This window comes from Dendrobates tinctorius, unplaced genomic scaffold (assembly GCF_039654945.1).
Source record: "Dendrobates tinctorius isolate UK_male_01 unplaced genomic scaffold, ASM3965494v1 ptg000241l, whole genome shotgun sequence".
NCBI lineage: Eukaryota > Metazoa > Chordata > Amphibia > Anura > Dendrobatidae > Dendrobates > Dendrobates tinctorius.
The window spans coordinates 13,743,715-13,762,031 of NW_027361908.1; the positions used below are offsets into that span (position 1 = coordinate 13,743,715).

Consider the following 18,317-nt stretch of genomic DNA (forward strand, 5'->3'; position numbering starts at 1 on the left):
ATAATTGAAGGTTTTATGTTCCATGGAGTATCAAAACATTGCACTATAAGACATGGGAAGAAACCATGTATTAAAGTGGCCCCAATTGATTATGTTTCAGAAGACACTGTGAACAGGAGTGTCATTCTGATGAGAAAGGAAATTTACTGGATTCATAGGTTGCAGACTCTGCAACCATACGGTTTAAATGAAATATCTGACATCTTTAAATAATTTTGGTGCTCTGCATATTTGTCTGCTAAGGATTAGAGTAATATTGGCATCTGATAATTGTGTGATGTCCATGCTATAACATTACAGCAAGGGAATGATCATATCGCTAACATATAAAGAGATACAATCGGCGGCATTTTACTATGATTGGAATAGTTGGCTGGTACCTTGAAAAGGAACTGACAGCTCTGGAGATGTGGAGCCTTTGGCTGAGAGAACAGAAAAGTTTCTTCAGTGCAGAGCATGGGTCTGCTGTGCAGGATCGAATCCGCATAGGAGTACATACATTAATTAATATATGATCATCTGCCTGAAATATAAGGAAAGTAAAAGTATAATATATTGAATGAAGGGTTAATACTGAAAGGAAAATATAAGTGCGATTATAAAAGAGATTTGTGAATGTTGTTCTGCTAATTGATATGATGTACCAAGAATTTTAGATTTTTATTGAGTATAATCATAATTTTATTATAATGTTTTACAATTTTTCTAGTGTGAAGTTTTACATATGTGTGTTTTTATAGAAGTGTGTTTTATAGATGAATTTTAGTGATTTTTGTGATTTTACATTATGTTGATAGTTATGTGTGAATTTTTTTTAAGTGCAATGAGCACCTACCTCACTTCCTGGGGGAGTTAGTATATAAGGAGAATGGAATGTGATGCCAGTGTAACTTTGCTCCTGAGGAAGTGTACAGTGTGTACACGAAACGCGTAGAGTGTGTGGAATAAAAAGAAAGTTATAATCACTGCTTGGTCCTTGGATTAACTCCTTGTGAACTTTGGACTGGAACAGCGCGATCCTGAAAGCCGGACTTCTCTCCTTCCTATATATGCAATTCAAATAACTTGCGTTTATTCGTGAAAAAAATGGAAATTTGGCGAAAATTTAGAAAATTTCGCAATTTTCCAACTTTGAATTTTTATGCCCTTAAATCACAGAGGTACGGCACACAAAAAAAACTTAAGTAACATTTCCCACATGTTTACTTTACATCAGCACAATTTTGGAACCAAAATTTTTTTTTGTTAGGAAGCTATAAGGGTTAAAAGTTGACCAGCGATTTCTCATTTTTGCAACACCATATTATTTTTACGGCCCACATCACATTTGAAGTCACTTTGAGGGGTCTATATGATAGAAAATACCCAAAAGTGACACCATTCTAAAAACTGCACCCCATAAGGTGCTCAAAACCACATTCAAGAAGTTTATTAACCCTTCAGGTGCTTCACAGGAATTTTTTGAATATTTAAAAAAAAAAAAAGAACATTTAACTTTTTTTCACAAAAAAAATACTTCAGGTTCAATTTTTTTTTTTTTATTTTACCAAGGGTAACAGGAGAAATTGGACTGCAAAAGTTATTGTGCAATTTGTCCTGAGTACGCTGATACCTGATATGTGGGGGGGGGGAAACCACTGTTTCGGCGCATGGCAGAGCTCAGAAGGGAAGGAGCGCCGTTTGACTTTTTCAATGCAAAATTGACTGGAATTCAGATCGGACGCCATGTCACGTTTGGAGAGCCCCTGATGTACCTAAACAGTGGAAACCCCCCAAAAGTAACCCCATTTTGGAAACTAGACCCCACAAGGAACTTGTATAGTTATGTGGTGAGAACTTTGAACCCACAAGGGCTTCACAGAAGTTTATAACGTATAGCGGTACAATGAAAAAATCATATTTTTTCCCAAAAAATGACCTTTTCACCCCCAATTTTTGTTTTCCCAAGGGTAACAGGACCCTAAAAGTTATTGTGCAATTTGTCCTGAGTACGCTGATACCCCACATGTGGGTGTAAACCACTATTTGGGTGCATGGCAGAGCACAGAAGGGAAGCGGCGCCATTTGACTTTTTTGGCTGGAATTGAGATCGGACACCATGTCGCGATTGGAAAACCCCTGATGTACCAAAACAGTGGAAACCCCCCACAAATGACACCATTTTGGAAACTAGACCCCCCCAAGGAACTTATCTAGATGTGTGGTGAGCACTTTGAATCCCCCCTGTGCTTCACAGAAGTTTATAACGTCCGGGTGTGAAAATAAAAAAATCGTATTTTTTCAACAAACATGATCTTTTAGTCACCAATTTTTTTTATTTTCTCAAGGGTAACAGGAGAAATTGGACCTCAAAAGTTGTTGTCCAATTTGTCCTGAGTATGCTGATACCCCATATGTGGGAGAAAACTACTGTATGGGCACACGTCGGGGCTCTAGATGTGTGGTGAGCACTTTGAACCCCCAAGGGCTTCACAGAAGTTTATAATGCCCGGGCGTGAAAATAAAAAAATCATATTTTTTTCCACAAAAATTATATTTTTGCCCCCAATTTTTTATTTTCCTAAGGGTAACAGGAGAAATTGGACCCCAAAAGCTGTTTTGCAATTTGTCCTGAGTACGCTGATACCCTATATGTGGGGGTTAAGCACTGTTTGGGCGCATGGCAGAGTTTGGAAGGGAAGGAGCACCATTTGACTTTTTCAACGCAGAATTGGCTGGAATTGAGATCAGACACCATGTTGCATTTGGAGAGCACCTGATGTGCCCAAACAGTGGAAACCCCCCAATTATAACTCCAACCCGAACCCCAACACACACCCCTAACCCTAATCTCAGCCCTAACTCTAGCCCTAACCCTTGCCCTAATGGGAAAATGGAAATAAATAAATTTTCTTTTAATTTTATTATTTTTCCCTAACTAAGGGGGTGATAACGGGGGGTTTGATTTACTATTTATGGTGGTTTTTATGTTTGGCGGCTGTCGCATGCTAAAAGACGCTTTTTATTGTAAAAATAGTTTTTGCATCACCACATATTGAGAGCTATAATTTTTCCATATTTTGACCAACTGAGTCATGTGAGGTCTTATTTTTTGCTGGACGAGTTGACGTTTTTATTGGTATCATTTTTGGGCACGTGACATCTTTTGATCGCTTTTTATTCCGATTTTTGGGACGCAGAATGAACAAAAACCAGCATTTCATGAATTTGTTTTGGGGGGTGCGTTTACACCATTCCGCATGCGGTGAAATTGATAAAGCGGTTTTATTGTTCGGGTCGGTATGATTACAGCGATGCCTCATTTAGGTTTTTTTTTTTATGTTTTGGCACTTTTATGCAATGAAAACATTTTTATATAAAAAATAATTATTTTTGCATCGCTTTATTCTGCGAGCTATAACTTTATTTTTTCGCTGATGATGCTGTGTGGCGGCTCGTTTTTTGCAGGACGAGATGACGTTTTCAGCGCTACCATGGATATTTATATGCGTCTTTTTGATCACGCGTTAATGCACTTTTTGTTCGGTGGTATGATAATAAATCATTTTTTACTTCGTTTTTTATTTTTTAAGGGGTTCGCTAAAGGGGTTAACTAATGGGACAGTTTTATAGGGCGGGTCGGTTCGGACGCGGCGATACCAAATATGTGTACTTTTTATTGTTTTTTGTTTTTTTTCCAAAAAATGAATTTATTAGGGAATTTTTTTTTTATTTATTTAGCGATTTTTAAAAAAATTATTTTTACACTTTTTTTTTTTTTAACTTTATTACATTGTCCCAGGGGGGACATAACTGTCATGTGACAGATCGCTTATCTGTCACATCACAGATCACTGTGACAGATCAGCGATCTGACACAGGCACTGCACTTGGCTTCTTCGTGCCTGCGCTTTGCAGTCACTGAGGAAGCCAACTCCCTTCAGGCCCCCGAAGGTCCCCGTCGCCATCTTGGATTCGGGGACCTGCAGGGAAGGAGCCCCCCGCAGCAGCGCTGCACATTGCGCTGCCGTGGGGGGCTCAGTAAAGCACGGAGGGAGCCCCCTCCCTGCCGATGCTTCCCTTTAACCCCCGGTACACCGCGATAGTGTTTGATTGCGGTGTGCAAGGGGTTAACATGTCGAGGGCGGTCCGTGACCGCCCCTGACACATTGTGCCGGGTGTCAGCTGTGATAATCAGCTGACACCCGGCCGTGATCAGCGGCGCTCACCACGTGAGCGCCGCTGATCGCGCTAGACGTACTATCCCGTCCATGGGCATAGGGGCCCGGGTCCCATGGACGGGATAGTACGTCTGATGTCAGAAAGGGGTTAATAAAAGTTCAGCAATTTCAAAACATTTTATTAATAGTCATGGAGGGGATGTGTCCGCTTTTGAGGTGTCAGGTATAGAAAGAGTTCAAATTCCAGCCAGAGGTGGCGATATTAAAAGAAAACTGATAAGCCGGGAAACATGGTGGATTTATCAGCTAAACACCAGGGTCCCGCATGGCATCAATATTAGACAGGATCTGATTTATCACTATGAATGAAGAAAAAAGAGAAAAAAAAATACCTATCTGATGTCATATATGATCCCAGCCTGTAAGGGGTTAATTGTCTATCCGGTTTCTCTGCACAGCTGTCCCTATCAGGTAGTTGGATCTGGTGGGTGGGATTGAACTGTGAACTAGTCTAAAACGTTCAGTCTGCCATTAGATCTCTGTCAATGATTAAGACGCACGGTTTTGTGTTGAAACGCGTTTGATTTTAATGTTCTGGATTATGATGTAATTGCTTTTATACTTTTGCTTTTAGTGATGGAATAAAAGAAAAATGGATTTTATGGACTTACAGCGCTGGACTTATTTTTTCTAAGTTTCCTCCAGGTACTCCGGTTTCCTCCCAAACTCCAAAGACATATTGATAGAGAATGTAGATTGTGAGCCCCATCGGGGACAGTGCTGATGGCAGTAAAGTACTGCGGAATTAATGGCGCTATATAAGTGATACAAATACCTATATTTCAGTGTGCAGTGAAACCCTAAAGTCATGCCTGTGGCTAGTCTTCACAGGAGGGTCTAGATGGGGGGAAGTGATTGCTTCTCAGCGTGGGGGGCTGTCAATGGTGTTGGGCTCCCAAACTGACATCCCACCAGGATAGGAAATAACGGTGGCATTTCTGGTTAAAAAGCTCTCTGTGATTGCCACTGTTAAGTCATGTTCACACATTCAGTATTTGGTCACTATTTTACCTCAGTATTTATATAAGGCAAAACCAGGAGTAGGTGATAAATCCAGAAGTGGTGACGTGTTTCTATTATACTTTTCCTCTGACCGTTCCTCCTCTGGTTTTGGCTTACAAATATTGAGGTAAAAAACTCACCAAATGCTGAACATGTGAATGTGGCCTTAGGGGTAGATGCTGGCTGTATAGCGCAGCTGGCTCCTGCCCTATGTGAAGCCACTCCAGCTCCTGACTGAGCTCCCTCGTTCCACACACCCACAACCACTCAGTGACCTTTTTATTTGCCAACTGTACTTCAGCAGGGAGATTTTATCCATAGTGTTTCTTTGTGATGCTACGTAGGTGAGCTAATCCTAGAACAATACTATATATCTGACTGCCTCACCTATACAATAATCAGAGGCACTGGATGAGTTAAACAGGAAACTGAGTGCTTGTATGTAGCATACAACTATATACATTCCTTATGGTAATTCACAAGAAAGTAAAGGAGTGTTCCTGGAGCACATTGTAACGTCTATGGGAAAGTCCAGTTTCTGTCGAAATTGTGCTCTGTTAGGCTACTTTCACACTTGCGTTTTTTTGCTGCGCGTTTTTTGCGCACACAAACGCATGAAAAAAAGCATGCGTTTGTGTGCGTTTTGAGGGTTTTGGTGTGTTTTCTTAAAAAATGCACGCTTTTTTTTGCGCATACGTACGCATTACAATGCGCACGTATGCGCACCCATAGACTCTAATGGGTGTTTTGCTGTAAAAAAAAAAACGCATTGCGTGCGCATGCGTTTTTTGGGGGCAAGTCGGATGCACAAAGAATGCAACAAGATGCATTTTGTGCTCCCGAGCGCACACCACAAAAAAAGCGCCTGCGCATACAAAAGCGGGGTGATCAGCCTTTTTGGAGCCTCGCATATGTTTGAGTCGATTAGAAACTTCTGAGTGGACCCCTAACCAGGTAAACTTGACTATAGCTCGGTGACGCACCCTAAGGCCGGGATCACACACAGCGAGATACAACCGAGTCTCGCAGGTTAAAACCAAGCTCTGGCGCCGGCACTCCGGAGCGGAGCGTGCAGCCGCACAGCAATACATGGAGCTGCACGCTCTGCTCCGGAGTGCCGGTGCCAGAGCTTGGTTTTAACCTGCGAGACTCGGCCGTATCTCGCTGTAGTGTGACTCCGGCCTAATAGTGGATGTAGGAGAACCTCAGCAGATGAAAGCACTGTGGATGAAAATAATCTCTGTACAATGACCAACATTGATTTTGCCTCCATATGGTCAGTGGTAGATACCAGTCCTACGGAACATATACACACGTGGTCAAAATTGCTGGTACCCCCAGTTTAATGACCCCCAGTTTAATGACTGAAAATCCCACAATGGTCACAGAAATAACTCTGACTTTCATTTGTTCATTTTCATAGAATTTTGATTTATTACTACTTTTGTCAGACGTTGCTTTTCAACTATGCTTCTACAGAATTTAAAAAAAAAATCTCATAAAATAGGCCTGGACAGAAATGATGGTACCCATGGAAATAATGTGACAGAAGGGACATGTTAAATCTTGGTGTGTCCACTAATTAGCATCACAGGTGTCTACAATCTTGGAATCAATGAGTGGGCCTGTATAGAGGGCTACAGATGCTCACTGTGCTGTTTGGTGACATGGTGTGTATCACACTCAACATGGACCAGAGGAGCACGACGTCATCGCGAATGACCGCGAGACGTCGCGATCCAGCGAGAACGGATGCCATCGCGGTCATTCTCGCAAAGGATTACTGGGACCAGGAGCGTGGAGAGAGGCGGGAAGGCTGCGCGGGACACCGGAAGGTAAGAATAACAAATATTTTTTATCTTTTTTATTTTTTACATCCTATCTTTTACTACTGATGCTGCATAGGCAGCATCAGTAGTAAAAAGTTGGTCACACTCGTCAAACACTATGTTTGATGAGTGTGACCAACCTGTCAATCAGTTCTCCAAGCGATGCTCCAGATCGCTTGGAAAACGCTAGCATTCTGCAAGCTATTTACGCTTGCAAAACGCTAGTTTTTCCGTGGGAAAATCACGGGAATTTAAAATGCGATTTTCCCGCGGAATGGAATCCGGAATTCTCGCGGTAATTTCCGCAAGAGTCCCGCTACGTGTTAACGTAGCCTCAAACAAGCCACAAAGCTTCTGGGAGAATGGCCTATGGACAGATGAGACAAAAATGGAACTTTTTGGCAAGGCATATCAGCTCTATGTTCATTGATGAAAAAATGAAGCATATCAAGAAAAGAACCCTGCCCCTACTGTGAACCATGGAGGAGGAACTGTTATGTTCTGGGGCTGCTTCGCTGCATCTGGCACAGTGTGTCTAGAATCTGTGCAGGGTACAATGAAATCTCAAGACTTTCAAGGGATTCTAGAGAGAAATGTGCTGCCCAGTGTCAGAAAGCTTGGTCTCAGTCACAGGTCATGGGTCTTGCAACAGGGTAATGACCCAAAACACAGAGCTAAAAACACCCAAGAGTGGCTAAGAGGAAAACAATGGACTATTCTGAAGTGGCCTTCTATGAGCCCTGACCTAAATCCTATTGAGCATCTTTGGAAAGAGCTGAAACATGCCGCCTGGAAAAGGCAACCTTCAAACACGAGACAACTGGAGCAGTTTGCTCTTGAGGAGTAGGCCAAAATATCTGTCGAGAGGTGCAGAAGTCTCCTTGACATTTACAGGAATCGTTTGATTGCAGTGATTGCCTCAAAAGGTTATGCAACAAAATATTAAGCATCTTTTCTGTCCAGGCCTATTTCATGAGTTTTTTTATATATTATTTTTTTTTTTTTTTTTTTTTTTTTTTAAATTCTGTGGAAGCATGGTTGAAAAGCAATGTCTGACTTTCATTTGTCCATTTTCATAGATTTTTGATATATTACTTTTGTCAGATTCAAGTTATTTCTGTCACCATTGTGGGTTTTTCTGTCATTAAACGAGGGGTACCAACAATTTTGACCACGTGTGTAAGTCACCGTCTGTAACTGTGCTGTGATCACAGCACAGTTACAGACGGTGACTTACAGAGGATGTTCTTTCTGATGGAATCGTTCACTTTTCCCCATCTTTTCCATCTGGCCCAGACTGACATGACAGCTTGGCTTCTACCAGCCATGACTCTGCTGCAGATATAACAACAAAAACACACTTCACGTCTCATATTTTCAGAACCGTCCCAATCTATTCCCAACCTCCACAAACTCCTCATCCTGCTGATACCCCAATGTTGAGCTGCTGCTGCTGTATATTCTCCTATTGCTTCACTTACTGTGTGGTATTGTGTGACCTCTAGATGGTAAAACAAATCTCTATAATATAGTAATGTTATGTACGAGTGCCCTAGAAAACAGTGCCCACATTTTGCCCACTAGAAAGTAATAATGCCCTTTGTGTTGCCCTTTGACAGTCACAGTAACCTGAGTTCCCCTATAACAATAAGTGCCCACTTTACATTTAATAATGCTTTCCCTGTGTACAGCTCCCCTATACACAGTATGAATCTCTTATATACAGTATAATGCCCCCTCACTGTATAGTACCACCCATACAGTATACTGACCCCTTAGTGGGCCCCAAACTGTTTGATGGCCCCCTTACTGTAATATGCACACTGTAGAATGGCCCCCTAGATAGCCTCCATATAGTATAATGCACCAGATAGTCATCCATGCATTGTAATGCTCTCCCCATAGTCAGACACTATAGTATAATGCACTCTCCATATGTAGACGTTATTTAATATAATGCACTCTCCATAGGCAGACTCTATATAATATATAATGCACTCCCCATAGGCAGGCTCTATATTGTGTAATGCACTCCCCATAGGCAGACTTTATTTAATATAATGCACTTCCCATAGGCAGACTCTATATAGCATAATGCACTCCCCATAGGCAGACTCTATATAGTATAATGCACTCCCAATAGGCCTCTATAGTATAATGCATTCTGCATAGGCATACTTTATATTGTGTAATGCACTCCCCATAGGCCTCTATGGTATAATGCATTCTGCATAGGCATGCTTTATATTGTGTAATGCACTCCCCATAGACCTCTATAGTATAATGCACCCCCATAGGCCTCTATATTATGCTGCATTTCCCATAGGAAGATTCTATTTAGTATAATGAATTCCCCATAGGCAGACTCTAAATAGTTTAATGCACCCCCGTAGGCAGACTCTATATCAAGAGTCCTCAAACTACGGCCCGTGGGCCACATGCGGCCCGCCAAGGACTTTTATCCGGCACCTGGGCCCGGCCGACATTGAACTGCACTGCAGTTCAATGCCGGCGGGCCCTGTAATCGCGGGCGGGACGAGATGCCAAGGAAAGGCGTTGTGCAGCCCTCCGTATGCAGTGAGCACACAAAGACGACGTGATTGTCATCACCCCGCCTGTGTGGCCTAATGACGTCATGCCGCCTGTGCCGGAAGAAGACAGAGACAAGCGGGCACCTCTTCAGAGCAGCAGGGGACATAGGTGAGTACTGTTTTTTTTTGTTTTTTTTTTAACACCGGGTTCTATTGGTGACATTTACCTGCCTATTTGTGACCTGTGCTACCTATTGAGGACATTTGCCTGCCTATTGGGGACCTGTGCTACCTATTGGGGACATTTACCTGCCTATTGGGGACCTGTGCTACCTATTGGGGACATTTACCTGCCTATTGGGGACCTATGCTGCCTATTGGGGGGACATTTACCTGCCTATTGGGGACCTGTGCTGCCTATTGGGGACATTTACCTGCCTATTGGGAACCTATGCTGTCTGTTGGGGATTCTCGCACCACACAAGTCTGAGTCTGAGGTAAAAGTGGAGTTCCACCAATATGGGCACTGGTGAGGTTTCATTGATGGGCACTGATCAGGCTGCATTGATAGGCACTGATCAGACTGCATTGATGGGCACTGATCAGACTGCAATCACGTCGTCTTTGTGTGTTCGCTGCATATGGAGGGCTGTGCAACGCCTTTCCTCGGTGCCTCGTGCCGCCTGTGATTAGAGGACCCGCCGGCCTTGAACTGCAGTGCTGTTCAATGTCGGCCGGGCCCAGGGGCCAGATAAAAGCCGTTGGCGAGCCGCATGTGGCCCGCAGGCCGTAGTTTGAGGATCACTGCTCTAAAGCATAGAGCTTGCAAGTGCATTTCTTTTCTAGAAAGTCTGCCACCCTTGATAGTAGTATACTATAGAATTAAAAATATATCCATTCTTGATTAGAGGATTTTTAATAAGAGGTAAATTGCTGCATAGTTTAAAAGTACTTTTTGGACTTTTCCCAGTGCTGGTGTAGGCCGTTGAGCAATCTGCTGGATCCAGTTTACGATGGCTGTTGCTCCTTTACTTTGGGCTTTTTTTCCAAAGTAGATGGCATAACAAGGGACTTTCCTAATTCTTCCACAAAGAGTCTTTGTTTATGCAATTTATTGGCTTTCCAATCAGGGTTTATTTCACGCCGTAGAACAAATGCATGGTAGGCAAATATTTAGGTCATAAAATAAAACCATTGGTTTTTCGTCTGCTTGTGTATTAAGCTATTAGTAGATCTCATGTTTCAACTGCCCCTTTGGTGGCACTGTAATCTAATATATGTGGCTTTTTGTCATGTCGGCTACTTACTGCATTGCTGTGGTGCATCGTGCTCATCAGAACGACTGGTTAGTTTATTTGGGGGAATGTAAGATACCACTGTCCTATTTCCAGTATAGTAAAACGTTGAACTATGAACATCTCTTTTACCAATGATACCTTGCGGCAGTTCAGGCTTGCTTTTTCTTACAGTTCCCACCATTGTAAGTTTTCGTTTTAGCAACAGCTGCCCCAGATGGTGCAACGTAGAAAAGTTGTCACATGTCACATTTTATCGTCTTAGTCCATATGCCAGATCTGAAATGACTCACCTTTCCTGATGCTTTTCAGGTTTTTCTCCAGGCTTTTTTCCTGTATGTACCTGAGCGGTTGGAAAGTGTGAACTGCTGCTGTCACAAAGTGTCCGTATCTTGATGCCGTACTTTGCTTGCTTACTCGGTATTGTAGTGCAGCGGAGTCCTCACTGTGCAGTTATGAGGCAGTGAACCAGGAAAGTTCAAAGTAAGTGTAGTTTTAATGTCCAAAAACTTGCAAACAAAACGGTATCCTCCAGATTGCAGCCGGGAAGCAAGACAATCCGTAAATGCGACCAGTTGCCGAGGGCGACTGCACCACCGTATTGCTCTGCGGGGTGCTAGGAGTTCACTCTGCTTGGCTCTGTGTTCCCTCACACAGGCTGAGCTTTTGCAGAGCCGTCTACTCTGCAACATTCAAATTCCACACTGACACACCCAACCCTCTGTTTCAGTGGTTGTTGATATCAGCCGGTGGCCGTAGGCCAAATGGAAATCCCGGCCGGGAGCAGGAAACCGACTGCCACACTACCTTCCTGTTGTCCGATTTCCTAAATCTGCCTTGGACAAATAGCTTGCCCAAGACCAACACTCACATTTATTCTGCATTGTAATCACAGCTTTCATACCAAAAGAGTTAAAAATAATTAAAAAAACCACTCATAATAACACCTATTCATAAACAAACTCTCCTAATCACGATTTGCACATCCTAATAAATAATCTATAGCTTAACAAACTTTTTCAGGTAAGAGAGACCCGAACAGTACAGCAGGGTTAAGGCCCCGTTACATTTAGCGACGCACCAGCGATCCTGACCACGATACGACCCGGTCAGGTTCACTGGTGCATCGCCAAATAGTCACTAGTGAGCTGCCAAACAGACAGATCTCACTAGCGATGCAGCAGCGGTCGTTACTCACCTGTCAGACGCAGCGATAATGACAGTGTTCCACCTGCGTCCATGGCTCGCTCGTCGGCACCAGCAGGAAGCCGACGACAAGAAATGGACCAGGCCGATCTCGCGCGATCAACGATAGCCAGCGGGAGGACCGGTCGGAGGTGAGTGTCACATGTAGCGATATCGCTGCTGCGTCACAAAATTGGTGACGCTTTAGCGATATTGTTAGCGATATCACGATGTGTAACAGGCCCTTTAATGTGCCCAACTTGTGACTCACTTGCAAGGTGTTTGCGAACCTTTCCCACCAACAGAGCCTGCCTTCTGGTACAGCAGAATCAGAATATTTTGTCATTTCCCTTTTATGTATGAAAGCTTCTCAACAATACTGTATGTCACTTTTACATTATTTTGCATTTAGCCCTTTTTTTTGGCTAAAATTACTGAAAGCGCGTTGTTACCTTTGTGCTATTGTTCAACACTTTTTTTTGTATTGACCATTGTTCAACACTGTACACTAGTCCTCATACTCCCTAATGAACATTCTCTTCATGCACAGAAAATCCAGTATACCATGGTGTTGGTTCCTTCTTTCAGTTCCAACAGCTCACACTCTTCAGGGACGGCTTTCTCCATTTTGGAGTATGTTTTACTGGTATTTTTACTCATTCATCCAGAATTTTGTTTGTGAGATCAGACACGGAGATTGTTTGCCAGGCCGACTTGTCCAAAATCTGTTTTTTTATACCAAAATTGTTCAGTGAGGTTGAGGTCAAAGACCTGTGCTGGCCTGTTATGTTCTTCCACCCCAAACTTGTCCTAAACCATACCTTTATGGACGTTGTTTTGTGCAGTGAGAGGCACAGTCATGCTGGAACAGAACAGGGCCTTCCCCAAACTGTCCTCACAAAGATGGAATCCTACAAAATGTCTTGATATGCTTAAGTATTAAGATTTCCCATCACTGGAACTAAAGTGTCTAGGCCAACACCTGAAAAAAGCATTTTCCTTCCCCAACAAACTTAACCTGTCTGAGAGCATTGTCCCAGCTATTATGTTTTTCTACCATTCCCCAAACTTAGACTTGTCCATCAGAGTGCCAGTTAGAGAAGTGTCGTTCACCATTCGACAATGGAACCACCTTGGCACTTGTGGGATGGCTTTTACGCTTTTTCTGATCAAAAACTGTGTTTACCAAGTCCTAAGTACCCTATGTTACTTATATGTGCACTCTTGCTTTTTACTTTCTTACAGTAGGGTATATGTTCATTTTCTTTCTACCTTTTAGGTTTTGTCTGTTTAGTGGATTCTCAGGCATTTAAATAGCAAGCGGCTCCACCCAGGGCTGGCAGCAGGAAGAAAAACGATCTAGGTTTTAACCTGTTTGTGGACTGCTGAGAGCTTAAACAGGCTACTGAATACTCACCCTGATCTGGCCGACGATTGAAGCGGGAATAGAGTGTACGACAGGCTTCGGCCCAGATGTCACACTGCCATTGTTCTCTGCAGTGCAAGTCCTATTTAGACAGGACGATGTGCCGACGAGAGCAATGATTTTTAAGCCTGCTTAAAAATCATTTCACCCAATTAACGAGCATTGGTCGGCCGCCTGTTTACACTGCAAGGTTATCATGCACAAGCCTTTTTAGGGATGCTCGTTCATGTGATCTTTCAGTGTTAATGAACCCGTACTCTATATTTCTGTGTGTCCACTTTCATCCATTTATGTTCTTGTTTCTCTGTTCTGTACAGGGTGATAAATGCAGGGAAGAGCACGCACAACGAAGATCAGGCCAGCTGTGAAGTTATGTTTGTGAAGAAGAAAAGTGGAGGGCTATCCACTCCCATCAAGATCACCGCAAACAAGCGAAGATCCTCGCTGCCAAATGGAGAAGGCTTACAACTGAAGGACGGCATGGTAAGTAGCCTGGTTTGGCTCTTATTTTACTCCAGCTGCTCCCTTGATTTTTCTGTGCATTTTTTTGCTAACTTTTATGGCCTTAACCAATGAGGTGTAGCTAACAGGATTCTCTGACAGAGCGCAGTAGGGTTGTTTTTTTGGCTACTCTGCATAATTATGCTGTAAGTAACATCCCTTTTGTGAAGACCAGAAAATTCACTCTAAATAAAAAAAAAGCCCATCTCGCTGCGATCACTTGCCAGATTTAAAAAAACAAAAAAAAACAAAATACTTAAGAGTAGTGAGAATAAAGTGACCAGTTCTCCATGAAGTCATAATATCGAAGGACAAAAGGCATCCTTGAGCGGTTAGAATTTCAGCTTTTATTCATTCCATCAGGTTAAAAAGCAAATATTGTAGCAAAATAATGTAGGGACATATTGGCCATATGGCTTTTATCCAAGAATACAAAGCCATAAATAAAGTAGTAGTAAAGCCAAAGCTCTCATCCATCTGTGCACTACTTTTTGATAACCGCATGAGTATTGCATATTTAGCAAAACGTAGGGGACAGGTGGAAGAGAGTATTAGGCCGGGGTCACACTAACCGACGCAAAATACGGTCCGTAGTTTACATGCGTAATACGGATGAATGACCCCTAAATAGTGCTCCGTATGTCATCCGTAAGCAAGGTGTGGTCGCGTATTTTGCGCATGTCAGCATCCGTATGCCGAGATTTTCTCGCCGGCTTGCAAAATGGACATATAATGGAGCCCTATGACAGGGTTTCTAACAGAAACAAAAGAATAGATATAGACACATAGAATGTATGTATGTATATATATATATATATATATATATATATATATATATATATATATATATATATATATATATATACACACACACACGTCATTGAGACAATATATATATATATATATATATATATATATATATATATATATATTTATATTTCATAGGGTTCTTCATAGCAGAATTGTCGCCAATTCAATTGCCGACTTTTGTCAAATCATCCCCCAACCCGACATGAAATGACACATGGTTTACATAAAGTAAACCATTTCATTTCATGTTTTTTTTTATATTTCCCTGACTAATAATTAGATGAGGGTTTGTGTGCAAAATTTGGTGAGCAGTGACGTCAGCAGGAGTCCCCCGGCTGATCTGTGAATGAACTAATGACTGTGGGAAAAAAGTCAGAAACTTTCCCACGGTAATTAGATCATCTCCAGGCAGCCATTGAGGCTGTGCAGAGCGGAATCAATTAATTTAGTAGTAGTTTACAGTGGGGCTGGTCGCATTAGCACCGGTCCTCATTGTAAACTATTTACCTCCTTCTGATGGATTGCAGCATGGGACATGACTGAACGGCGGAGAGGTAAGGATATTGGTGATTTTTTATGTTATTTTTTTTGCAGGTCATGGTTTTTTGGGGCTTACCAGATTAATAAAAATTTGTCAAAAACTTGGGGTATTTATTTCATTAAATGACTTTTTAATTAATGTCTGTGTGTGGTTTTTAACGCTATCTTAGTATAGGGTTAATAATGGATCGGTGTCTTATTGACACCTCTCCATTATTAATCGGCTTAATGTCCCCTTACAATCGAATGGTGACATTAACCCTTTGTTATATTAACCCATTCGCCACCGCTACAGGGCAATGGGAATAGAGAGGATAAGTGCCTGAATTGGCACATCTTATAGATGCGCCATTTCTGGGGTGTCTGGGGGCAGATTTTTGTAGCCGGGGGGGGGGGGGGGGGGCAAAAACAATGGTCCCTTTCATGGCTATTAAAATCTGCCCTCACCTGCTTAACCTCTCTGGTTGACAAATCACAGCGGGAGCCCACGCATTTTTTTACAACGAATTAACCCCTTAAAATAACACCTATACCTCCCAAATTTTGCACACAAACCCTCATCTAATTATTAGTCAGGGACATACAGTAAACCATTTCATGGTTTTTTTTTTTTTTTTTTATATGTAAACCATGTGTCATTTCATGTCGGGTTGGGGAATGATTTGACAGAAGCCGGCAATTGAATTAGCAGCTATTCTGCTATGAAGAAGTCTGTGAAATATAAATATATATGTGTGTGTGTGTGTGTGTGTGTGTGTCTCAATGACATGTACTGTGTGTTTCTTTATTAAACCTGAAAGTGTGAGTTTACTGTATAGCGCACTGAATTGCCGGATTTTAAAAAAGACACCGGGTGCGTATTTCTCGCAAGTCACATGTGTGGTCCGTGTGTAATGCGTATTTTTAGCGCACCCATAGACTTTCATTGGCGTACTACGGGCGTAGTACGCTGACAATCGCAGCATGCTGCGAGTGGCACGGACCGTAGAATACGGATGAGAAATATACGACTGTTGGGAGCTGCCCCATAGAGAATCATTTGTCCATGTGTAATGCATGCTTTTAACGCCTCTCACTCGTCCGTATTCCTCTCTAGTGTGACCCTGGCCTTAGGCCTCTTTCACACTTTTTACAATCAGTCACAATCCGCCAGGTTTTGAAAAAAACGGATCCGCAATTTTCTTTTGAGGATCCGTTTTTTTCCCCATTGACTTCCATTATTGGATTGTGACGGATTGCCGTCCGTTGCATCCGTTTTTTTTGCGGATCCGCCAAAAGTTCCTGTCCGTCACCATCCTCAAAGATTTCAAAACGGAGCTTGCAACGTTTTTTTCTGTGGCGGATCCTCCAGACACTCATTTAACCCGAAATTCTTTATGGGTGCCGGACAAAAAAAATCTCTCTCTCTCTTTCTCTTTCTCTTTCTCTTTTCCAGGCTGCGATTCCTTTAAAATTATTCATTTGTCGGATCCGTCAAAAAAAACGGACGGGTGCGATCCGTTCTCATCAGTACTAAAACGGATCCGCCATCCGTCCTTTTGGCGGATCTTGACTGATGCAAAAAACTGAAGTGTGAAAGAGGCCTTAGCTCTAGATCAGTCTCTGAGAGGTCTGGTCTGTTAGAACGAAATCGGCAAGTTGTAGATAAAAAAAAAAAAAATCTAAAAAGCTTAGCTGTGATAGTATACTGCCTTTTAACCTCTTACTGGCTTTTGAAGTTACTGTTAACCTGTTAAAGGGGTTGTCTGTACTTTTGTATGGCTGGTCCATCCTTAGCAGGCGCTGGATGTGCTCACTTGCTAGGGAGAACAGCATACCTCCATCAACTATATAATGACCGCGGCCGGGTACTGCACATTTGAATAAATTGGACTGGAACTTTTGCTATGGTCAGCTTTGCTGTTTTCCTCCGTAACTGATCGCATCTGTCCAGCATCTGATATTGATTACCTTTTCTACGGACGTGTCATCAGTATAAAAGTTTTCAGCGTATGTTCCCACTGACAGCAAGCAGGGACCTTAAAGTAATGAACAATAAAAAAAAAAAAAGCTCTTTTTTTTCTTTGCATAAATACACAAAACATTTTTCAGTAGCACAGATAGAAAATATTTTTAGGCAAATACCGCAGCATCACCTTTTAAGGCTATGTGCACACGTTGCGGAATTCCCGCGATAACTTCCATGGGAATTCTGGAATTCCATTCCACGTGAAAATCGCATTTTAAATTCCCGCGATTTTCCCGTGGAAAAACTAGTGATTTGCAAGCGTAATTAGCTTGCAAAATGCTAACGTTTTCCAAGCGATCTGGAGCATCGCTTGGAGAACTGATTGACAGGTTGGTCACACTCGTCAAACATAGTGTTTGACGAGTGTGACCAACTTTTTACTATTGAGGCTGCCTATGCGGCATCAGTAGTAAAAAGATCTAATGTTAATAATAATAATAAAAAAAAATCAGGTTATATTCACCTTCCGTTGTCCCGCACAGCTTTCCCGGGCCTCAGGGATGCTCCCTTTCCCAGTAATGTTTTGCGAGACCTTTGATGACGTTGCGGTCTCGCGATACTGTAGCGATCTCGCGAGGAATAGGGACCGCTGCAGTAATCGCGAGACCGCGATGTCATCAAAGGTCTCACAAAGCATTACTGGGAACGGAAGCATCGCTGAGGCCCGGGAAGGCTGCTCGGGACGCCGGATGGTGAATATAACACTATTTTTTATTTTTTTATTTTTTTTACAGGGATATGGAACCCAGAGCCCGAAGGACAGTCTCCTCTCCTACCGGACCATGGGTACCATCCGCAGATGTTCTGCTTACTTTTCGCATGGTGGGCACAGCCACATATGGAAAGTAAGCAGAACAATGCATTCCTATGTGGGCGGAATCCCATAGGAATGCATGGGATGCTGTTTTTTTGCGTTTTTGCGGCAAAAACGCGTTAAAAAGCAAAAAACGCGACGTGTGAACGCAGCCTG

At 42.5% G+C, this 18,317-nt stretch overlaps 1 protein-coding gene across 1 annotated transcript in view; it reads left to right on the top strand.

Moving 5' to 3' along the window:
- Positions 1 to 18,317, top strand: part of PPM1H (protein phosphatase, Mg2+/Mn2+ dependent 1H) — a 304,754-nt gene that overhangs the window by 104,403 nt on the left and 182,034 nt on the right. Inside the window, exon 2 of the mRNA XM_073556965.1 lies at positions 13,806 to 13,971. Coding sequence (XP_073413066.1) covers positions 13,806 to 13,971 — 166 coding nt within the window. The remainder of the gene's footprint in view (positions 1 to 13,805; positions 13,972 to 18,317) is intronic.